The 10,066-nt window shown below is 46.9% G+C and overlaps 1 protein-coding gene across 2 annotated transcripts; it reads right to left on the reverse strand.

Moving 5' to 3' along the window:
• Positions 1 to 1,280: 1,280 nt before the first annotated feature.
• On the reverse strand, positions 1,281 to 9,315 carry atp5mc1 (ATP synthase membrane subunit c locus 1). Of its 2 annotated transcripts, none has more exons than XM_072249161.1 (5): positions 9,259 to 9,315; positions 8,367 to 8,416; positions 6,749 to 6,826; positions 4,394 to 4,572; positions 1,281 to 1,576 (listed from the first exon to the last, which is right to left on the reverse strand). In XM_072249161.1, exons 2-5 carry the CDS (start codon positions 8,406 to 8,408, stop codon positions 1,462 to 1,464), a joined length of 414 nt encoding a protein of 137 aa, XP_072105262.1. In that variant the 5' UTR covers positions 8,409 to 8,416; positions 9,259 to 9,315; the 3' UTR covers positions 1,281 to 1,461. The 2 variants fall into 2 exon arrangements, with proteins under 2 accessions (XP_072105262.1, XP_072105263.1); XM_072249162.1 differs by having other exon boundaries at positions 9,194 to 9,270.
• Positions 9,316 to 10,066: the final 751 nt, after the last annotated feature.

A 10,066-nucleotide genomic window follows, 5' to 3' on the forward strand; every position in this document is an offset into this window, starting at 1 on the left:
TGACCTTTATTGCTGCCCTGAACACCAGTGGTGTAATTTTCTATGCTGATTCAAGGGCCAGATGGATTAAGTCCCTGTACTGTGCTGTAGTGTTTGATATTCTATCGGAGATTGTGTAATTTTTTTCTGCTCCATGCCTGTTAATGTCAACATCTCAGGAACAGCTTCTTCCCCTCTGCCACCAGATTTCTGAATCAACAATAACACTGGCAACACAAACAAGTTATTTATCAGGTTTTCTTTCTATTTGCAGTTTGACTGACTGTAGTTTTCCATTGAGGCTATCGCATCTTTGCTCTACTGTGAATTCCTACAAGAATAAATCTCGGTATTGCATGCTGACATATACACACCAGGTTTAATTTAAACTTCAAGTAAAGCATTGCATTGTACTATGACTTGCTTGGTTTCTCAGCCCTTTCCTCATTTTAATTATGCTTGAATCTATTTACATTCATTGCAGTTTCTTTTCAGATAAAAACTTTGGTGTCACCCCCTACCTTTTCTGCTTGGACATGTTGCACCTGAACGGACATGCTTGAGGTGGAAAGAGATCTGAGCACAGTTCAGAATCCTAAACTGGTGCAGATAACTTCAATCAATTTTGAACTGGACCGACCCCCCCCCCCCCCCCCCAATCAGGGTCATGTGAAACCATGGGAACAGGTGGCAGGTGGTTGAATGAGCAGCACATCACTAGTCCTGGTTATGTGACCAGACACCAGGCAGACACGCTGAAGAGCACTGATAATGGCTGGGGGTCACTCATCTTGTAAAGACACTGCCCAGAAGGCAGTGATGGTAAACCACTTCTGTAGAAAAATTTGCCAAGAACAATCATGGTCATGGAAAGACCATGGTCAGCCATGTCATACAACACAATGATAACTTTAAGGTGATTGAGGGGATAGCAGATGTTCTTTGCAGAATAATTTGTCAAATATTTTACTAGGACAGCAGTAAGAGATACATTAAGGACATTTAAGAGACTCTTAGATAGGCAGGCGGATGATAGAAAAATGGAGGGCCATTCAAGAGGGAAGGATTAGATTGAACTCAATTTAAAAGGTCAGCACAACTTCGTAGGCTGAAGTGGCCTATACTGTGCTGCAATATTCTACTAAAGCAGAGCACCCAGAGGAAGCACAATTGCAGGGACAACATACAAACTCCTTACAAGTACAAACTGAACCGCAATGTTGCAGCTGGCACTGTAAACCGTCACACTAACTGTATGCATGGGTTCTGGGCCAGAAAGTCAAGTTCAGCAACAGCACACATTTTAGAAGATTGTTTAACCATTTTATTCAGACATCGATCCTGCTGGACTAAATGATAAAGTTCTTAAACAATTGGACTGGACAAAATGATACTCCATTTGAATACTCAATAGTGGCAGAAGCCGTTCATCCATCGCAATAATTTACTCTTCCCCGGCCGTCTTCCAGATCTCTCAGGAATTTACATGGCAAACAGGATGAGGAAGGCAACCATCAAACAGAAGAGCCCCATGGCCTCAGAGAGGGCAAAGCCCAGGATGGCGTAGGAGAAAAGCTGTTGTTTCAGGGAAGGGTTCCTGTAGGCAAACAAAAAGCCGATAAACTTTTAAACAATAGATTCTATAGACGATGGAAATCATCAGCAACACACGAAATGCTGCAGGAACCCTGGTCTTAGTAACATCTACAGAGGGGAATAAACAGTTGAAGTTTTGGGCCAAAACCCTTCTTCAGAATTGGAACTCAAAACCCAGTTACTTTCCCCAAGCAGCAAGGCTGATCGATACCTCCACCCATTAACCCACCCCACATTAGGGATTGGCTCCCAAGAAGCTCTTCAACATTATTCATTCGCTTTCCCAGCACATCAGAAGCCATCTACAACACACATTGCTCCTGACCTGTATTCAGCAGTCTTAGCATGGGCCAACCTGACATTTGGTTGGGGGGGGGGGGGGGGAGAGAAGAGAGGGAAAGATACTGTCCACTGGCTCCCTCCCTCAGCAGAACGAGACATACTTTCACTACTTGGACCTCAGCAGTTGAAGGTATTCATCTCAAGAGGAACAATGTAAAATAACTTCCGCCACAATGAGGCAGAGTGGGACTTTGAAGAGCAACATCCCACTCTGTCTAGGTGGTCTCCAACCTCATGACACGATCAATTTCTCCTCCCCCTTTCCTTTTCTATTCTCCACACACCTCTCAGTTGCCTATCACCACCCCCCACATGCCTTTCCTCCCCTTTCTCCCATGGTCCACTCTCCTCTCCTATCAGATTTCTTCCTTTACCTTTCCCACTCAACTCACAAGGTTTCACGCATTACATTTGGGCTATCCATCCCCCCCAGTCCTCCCCCAACCCCAGCATCTTCCCCTTTCCTTTCAGTCCTGGAGTCTCAACCTGAAATGCTGACTGTTTATTTTCACAGATGCTGCGTGACCTGCTGAGTTCCTCCCGTACTTTGTGTCACAATGCAAAGTTATTTGTGAGCACCACTACCCTGTTATAACTAATGTAATCACCCTTCTAGCAAAACCAATGAGCACAGGAATCAGAAAGTGACAATAACCATCGATTGCATTATGATGCTTTAATGTGGCTTTCTTAAATGTCCCTAAAGTATCTGCCTCTACCACCACCCCTGGCAGGACATTGCATGCACTACACCGCTGTATAAAAACCCTACCCCAGGCATCCTCTCCTACACCCAGACCATTAAGATATAGAAACAGAATTAGGCCAGTCTGCTCTACCATTTCATCCATTTCCCTTCAGCCCCAATCTCCTGCCTCCCCCTGTACCCTTCATGCCCTGCCCAATCAAGAATCTATCAACCCCTGCCTTAAATATACCCAATGACTTGGCCTCCACAGCTGCCTGTGGCAACAAATTTCACAGATTCACCATTTTGGCAAAAGAAATTCATCATCTCCATTTCAAAATAGATTTACATAGGATGTCGCCTGGATTGCAGGATGTAACTTATGAGAATAGGTTGAGTGAACTCAGCCCTTTCTCCTTGGAGTGACGGAGGATGAGAGGTGACCTGATAGAGGTGTATAAGATGATATGAGGCATTGATCATGTTGATAGCCAGAGGCCTTTTCTCAATGCTGTAATGGCTAACAGGAAGGGGCATAGTTTTAAGGTGCTTGGAAATGGGTACCGAGGGGATGTCAGAGGCAAGTTTTTCCACACAGAGAGTGGTGAGTGCGTGGAATACACTGCCGGCAGAAGCAGATACAATAGGGTCTTTTAACAGTCTCTTACTAGGTACATGGAGCTTAGAAAAATAGACGGCTATGCGCTAGGGACGTTCCAGACAGTTTCTAGAGTAGGTTACATGGTCGGCACAACATTGTGGGCCAAAGGGCCTGTGATGTGCCGTAGGTTTCTGTGTTCTATACGGAGAACTCTATTCTGAAGCCATGCCTCCTGTTCCTAGACTGCCCCACCATGGGAAGCATTCTCTCCATATCCACAATCTCAATGCCTGTCCACATTCAATAGGTTTCAAGTAGTTTCCTTCAATCACCTAAAACAGCTAATGCCCCATACATTATCCATTGCCACCGTGGGGAAAAGCCTTTGGCTATCCATTCTATCTACACCTGTTATCTTGCACACACCTGTCAGGGCATCTCTCACTCTTCTTTGCTCTAAACAGATAAAACTCCACTTGCTCAGCTCCATAAGACATGGTCTCCAATCCAGGCAGCTTGATGGTAAATTGCCCCTCCAATCTTTGACATCCTTAGTAACCAGAACTGAACACAATACTCTGAGATCTCACCAGGGATTTATAGAGCTTCATTACCTCGATGCCCTTGAACTCAATCCCATAATGAAGGCCAACACACTATGCCTGCTCAGACTTTGTGTGCAGTTCATTGTGGGTAATTTGTCGTGTGGGTTGGGCTGTGGTAGATGTGAAGAGTATAGTTAAGTATTCATGCTTTGTCTTCAGCTGGTTAGGGGATATTTTTGTATTCATTGTTTAAGAACACTTAACATTTAAATATGGCTAACGCTAACATTTAAGTTTGTTTGAATATGCTTAGACTGCTTTTTTTATATCACTAGTTTTAGTTACATTAGTTTTCTATTGTTATCAGATTGTCTGCTTTTGCTGATTTCTTAAAAGGATCCAACGTACTTTCTTCGACTTAGGACTTCGTTTTTGTGGAGTGTGTCATATAGTGTCAACACCCCCCCCCCCCACCCCCCGTGTTTAGTCTGAGCGATTTTCGGTTTGTTTTTAAGTAACCGCTACAGAAACTTTGAGGCATCTACAGACGTAGTTCCTCCATGCCAAGAATGACTAGATGCGGTGAAGTGTGTAAAATGCTACAGAGCGAGAACGAAAGGCGAACAGATGAAGGATGCTCACCTGGCATATCCAATAATTAAGCTGCCGAATACAGTCCCAATGCCAGCACCGGAGCCGGCCACTCCCACAGTGGCAGCCCCAGCACCGATAAACTTAGCAGCAGTGTCGATGTCGCTGGAAGCAACACTGGTGTGGAGGTCCCGCCACACAACCGGCATCGGTGCGGGGAGGAGCTGTGCCTACAGAGGAAGCGGAGGATATCAACAGTCAGTGCCTCGAAATACATGACCAGTCCTCTGACCACATTCCTTGCACCACTTGAAGCAAATCACATTTGAGTACCTCAAGGTTTTCCTGACCGAAGTGGAAGGGGTAGTACACTGCTTGATGTACATTGAAATGCAGCGACCACAGTCTGAAGTTAGATTATACTCTGTAGAAACAAAGGGCTGTCAGGGTGAAGGGATAGATTGATTTTAAAACAGGCCAAAAAGTCAGTGCATTATGAACCATAGGTCAAACAGCCACAGGGAGAAAGTACAGCTCCTTACAGACAGTGATGGGAATTGAACTCCAACACTGGTGCTGTAAAGTGCTGCACCACCCTGCTGCCCTTGGGGAGAACAGACCTTCAACACCTGAGGACAGTCTAATCAAAACCAGAACCAAGGGATCTGGCTCCATTTGATACAACGGATAAATGTGAACAGAGGTGTGAGGTCACCTTAGACTGTGGATGTTAGGAGCAATGGTCTGTTCATATATTATTATGCACCGTGTCATATGACATGGGCGGTCATGGTCTTTCCTTGACTATAACCGTTCTTGGCAAAATTTTATACAGAAGTGGTTTACCATTGCCTTCTTCTGGGCAATGTCTTTACAAGACGAGTGATCCCAGCCATTATCAATACTCTTCAGAGATTGTCTGCCTGGTGTCAGTGGTCACATAACCAGGACTTGTGATCTGCACCGGCTGCTCGTACGACCGTCCACCACCTGCTCCCATGGCTTCACATGACCCTGATATTTTTTTTTGGGGGGGGGGGGGGGTCTAAGCAGGTGCTACATCTTATCCAAGGGTGATCTGCAGGCTAGTGGAGTGAAGGAGCACCTTTCACCTCCTTTGGAGGTGAAATCTCCAACCTGGCACCCATATATTCATACGCATTAAAGTACCACAGACAAGGTCAAACACTCGTGTCATGTTAACCACCTTAATCAAAGGTTTAAGATGCAGATACTATAACTGTACCTCATCTGGAACATCTGCATGCAGCTCTGGGCACCATGTTTTAAAACTACCCCAGAAGAGGGCATGCATTTAAGTTGAGGGGCAAGATGATGTTTGAGTGATTATTTTTTTAAAAAAGTGGGGCATACCTGGAATGCACTGGCAGGGGTCATGTTTGGTAGCAGATATGACAAAGGCAGTGAAGAGACTCTTAGATAGGCACAGAATTATGCAGAGAATAGAAGGACTGGGGACCATTACCTTGCTTAGTTTGATATGGCACATGGACCAAAGGGCCCATTCCTGTGCTATACTGCTCAATGGACTAATGCGTACAATGTAGCAAACTATAACAGACCAGCAACAACCTTTTCATCAATTAGATAAAGAACGATACTCCAGATACATGGACAGGTAGAGTTCAAACTTAAATCTGAACGATAATCAGGGAACACAGTCAAGGCAGACTAAGCACATCAACTACAGTTTCAAAATGGAGACCAGGCCAGGAAAGCTTGAAGATAATTGATTAGGCTGGTTGGGGCAAAGTTTGAAACCTGTGGCCACGTGTGCGACTTCTTCCTCAGTGCAAGCTAGCTTTGGCACGGAGGAGAACGCACCGGGAGAGAAGTGATTAATGGAGCAGGTGCCCATTAATCCCCGTGTCCCTTTTCTATACTGATAGATTATAGCCCATCACTGCCCCATATTATTTACCTGTCGACTTTTAGACCCCATCACAGCCTCAAGAACCCTTGCAAAATGCCCTTGATGCTTTGGCCACATTCTTTGCAAATGGACTGTATTTGTAACACCAACACTAAATTCAGTGGAAAACAATTTGCACCTGACTCAATGAAGGAGCAGCTTCTCATCATTCCAGATCCCAAAGTAATTCAGGCATGTTACTCAAATGGTGGTTCCTGTAAGGAGTTTGTACATTGTCTCCGTGGGATTCCTCCCACATTCCAAAGACAAATCTATTAGGGCTGGTAAGTCGCGGGCGTGCTACATTGGCACCAGAAACAACATGCGTGTGATGTGACAAAGCAAACCTCTCTCCTTTGCTTTTTTTTTTTTCTTTTTTTTTTTAAAAGCAGCAGGCTTTGAGGGATGTGCCCTTCAACACCCCCACTTCTACAGTGACTAAACCATCAAGTTTTCAGAAAGTGGACACTTACTTGTTCATTTCGGGGCTCTGGTCTGCTTAGGACAGACGCTGACACAGGCCTAAGGAATGTCCTTGAAGTGCTGCGAACCTATAAAGGAAATCAAGTGGTTTAATAATGATATCAAACAACTACCAGCCTAACCAGATCCATCAATGGGCCACACCCACAAAGCTGTTCAGCCACCACCTTCAGCAGCACACAATGTGCTGGGGAATTTGGGTCAGACAGTGCCAATCAATGGTTACATTTCAGACTGAGACCTTTCACGAGGGGCAAAAGACAGGGAGTGGAACGGAAGTGCCATCAGGCAGGTGATAGGGGAGATATGTCGAAGAGATGAAAGGCTAAATGAAGAAGGAATCTGACAGGAGAGGACAGTGGGCCATGGAGAGGTAATAGTAACGGGAATGGAAAGAGAGGGAGGGGAGGAGAAATGACAAGGTGGAGGAATTGATGCTCGCACCATCATCTCACCAGGTCACAGACAATTTGCCCAATGTTCCCTATTCCCAACACCAGTCTCCTCACCTGCCACTTACCCCACACAACTACCACCCCCTTTGGCCTGAATGCTGCCTCTTGACATGACCACCCACAACCTCCTCCAAATGCCCATGTTCAGCAGCCTGCAAAGCACCGTCACACTAAATCCTGCCCACCCAACTGAAATCCCAATCCTATTTCCCCATAGCTACAGGAATGTGCATCCTTTCCAAAACATTGCGAACTGTTTCACTGACTGCCAACCATTTCTAGCAGCACCAGGTGAGCGAGGCTTCTGTCAGTCACTATCGACCATACAGTGCATGCCAGTAGTGAAAGGCCTAGCTAGAGTGGATGTGGAGAGGATGTCTCCTATAGTGGGGGGAGTCTAGGCCCAGAGGGCACAGATAGAGTGGATGTGGAGAGGATGTCTCCTATAGTGGGGGTGTCTAGGACCAGAGGACACAGATAGAGTGGATGTGGAGAGGATGTTTCCGATAGTGGGGGGAGTCTAGGACCAGAGGACACAGATAGAGTGGATGTGGAGAGGATGTTTCCTATAGTGGGGGAGTCTAGGACCAGAGGACACAGATAGAGTGGATGTTTCCTATACTGGGGGAGTCTAGGACCAGAGGACACAGCCTCAGAATAGAAGAACGTCACTCTAGAACAGACAGAGGAATTTCTTTAGCTGGAGTGCTGAATCTATGGAATTCGCTGCCACAGGTGGCTGTGGAGGCCAAATCTTAGGGCATATTAAAAGCAGAGGGAGATAAAAGTTCTTAATTACTCAGGGCCTCAGAGGTTACAGGGGAATGGGGTGGAGAGGGATAAACCAGCCATGATGGATCAGTGAAGCAGACTCAATGGGTTGAACGGCCCAACTCTACTCCTACATCTCATGGTTTTATAGTGCCGGGTAACAGAATACTGAGAGATGAGGTGCAGATACTGCTAGTACACAAGAGACTGCAGATTTTCTTTTGCCCAAATTACTAATACTAAAGTACACCTGAGCAGAGACAAGGTGACAGAATTAGAAGAATGTATTACAGAACCAAATTAATTTTTTTTCATACAAAAGGAATTAGAAAAGGAGAGCGAGGTGTAGGGAACGAGGCAGTAATTTTGATGAAACACTCACCACAGCTGGACAGGAGACAAACTTAGCACAAGCATACATCATGGTTAAACCTTAAAGGGAAAAGGAGGTACAAGTTAAATGTTTCAGAACACTTAAGCACAGCCCAAATTAATCAACTTTAAACCAGCCAGCCCTTATCCTCTTTGCAGTTTAATGCGCAGAGGTAACACCTGAGCTATAACCAGTTCAATCTGCAGGGGTAACAAAATAAACCGATTAACAGAGACTCCCTGCTTCTCCAATCAATGGGAACAGGCGGCGTTTAATTCATTGTTTGACTCTCAAACACCCGGCAATATTTCTGACAGAGGTAGATACATGGTAGAACAGGCACGGGCTCCGGAGTCCGGCCGACACGAGGGGCGGCATAAAATCAACCCTCGAGCCGAGGCGGGGTTCAACCCAGGCCGAGGCCTAGGTCTAGGTCATCGGTCACGGGGAATGGGGAGCGGCGGCCCTCGAGGAAAAGGCGCCAATCGTACACACAGGAGGGCCTCTCCTTGTCGGACACGCCTGCAGATTGAGGCGTGAGCAGGAAAACGGGTTCCCGTAGGCGAAGGGAAAAGTGCCCGGCACATAAACATTCGGCTTGCGATCCCTCGCTCCATCCGGCCCACCTCCCCAGTAGCGTATTCCAGCTGAAGAAAGCATCGGACCCGTATTCCCTCCACCGCCACGCCGGCCCCGGGCTACAAGTCCGAGGCCCCGACCGAGCCCGCAGGCCCAACCCCACCCTGAGGCCAGCTCAACGAGTCAGATCCCAGTCCACCGGCTGCAGACCACCCCTTAGCCCACACCCCGAGTTCCGGAGTGAAGGCGCCCATTACCGGCGGGTGCAATACGTCCGTTCCCCCAGCTCCGTCCCGCAATGGCGCCACCGCCGCGCACTCACCTTCTCCTTTAAGTCACCTCCACTCTCCTCTCCGTTAATTGGCCTTCCGCATGCGGATGTTCCCACCCACCCCTCTCTCTCTCCTCGCCCCGCGCTCGGGTCCGGCCGCGGACGATTGGTCGGAATGGCTGAGCGGCGGTGCGACTACCCAATGGGAGCGCACCCGAGGAGCGTACGGCGGCGGATGAGGTAAGGGTATGTGTATGCCCCGGCGTCATCGCGCCCCCGCCTGGCTGGAGGAGCAATGCTGCAACTGCGGAATCCCTTCCTGGTCCGCTCCACTGTCAAGGTGACATTGCGCTTGGGACAAAATCAGCGACCAGAAAAGGAATTGTTAACATCATAGCACAAATTTACAGACATTAGACAGAATACGCAAAAGGAGCAGGTCCTTTGATCCACAATATTGCGCCGAACTAAAGATACCTAATGCCGGTACACATTCATTATCTGCATTTCATAGACAGCTTCGTAACAGCTAACAGCTTCTTAAATGCTTCTATCGTATCTGCCTGTACCACCAGCCTAACTAGCACAATCCAAGCACCCACCACTCTCTGTGTAAAAAAAAACTTACCCCTCACATCTCCTTTGAGTCCCCCCCCCCCCCCCCCGCCAATTGAAACATATGCCCTCTAGCTTAAGGCATTTCGACCCCGGGGAAAAGATACTAACTAATTGCCTACCTATGCCTGTAATCAGTGCTATTGATGTGTATAAATGTAATATGGCAAGCTTTCCTCAAAGTTCAAAGTAAATTTATTATCAAAGTACATATATGTCAACCACATACAACCCTGAGAATTAT

The sequence above is a fragment of the Mobula birostris genome, chromosome X, assembly GCF_030028105.1.
Source record: "Mobula birostris isolate sMobBir1 chromosome X, sMobBir1.hap1, whole genome shotgun sequence".
Taxonomy (NCBI): Eukaryota; Metazoa; Chordata; class Chondrichthyes; order Myliobatiformes; family Myliobatidae; genus Mobula; species Mobula birostris.

Excerpts from the sequence above, each read along its gene's own strand:
- atp5mc1 (XM_072249161.1), bottom strand. The coding sequence starts at position 8,408 with ATGATGTATGCTTGTGCTAAGTTTGTCTCCTGTCCAGCTGTG. Across the intron at positions 6,827-8,366 it reads TTGTCTCCTGTCCAGCTGTG|GTTCGCAGCACTTCAAGGAC; the intron begins GTGAGTGTTTCA and ends TTTCCTTTATAG. Across the intron at positions 4,573-6,748 it reads CAGAGCCCCGAAATGAACAA|GCACAGCTCCTCCCCGCACC; the intron begins GTAAGTGTCCAC and ends CTTCCTCTGTAG.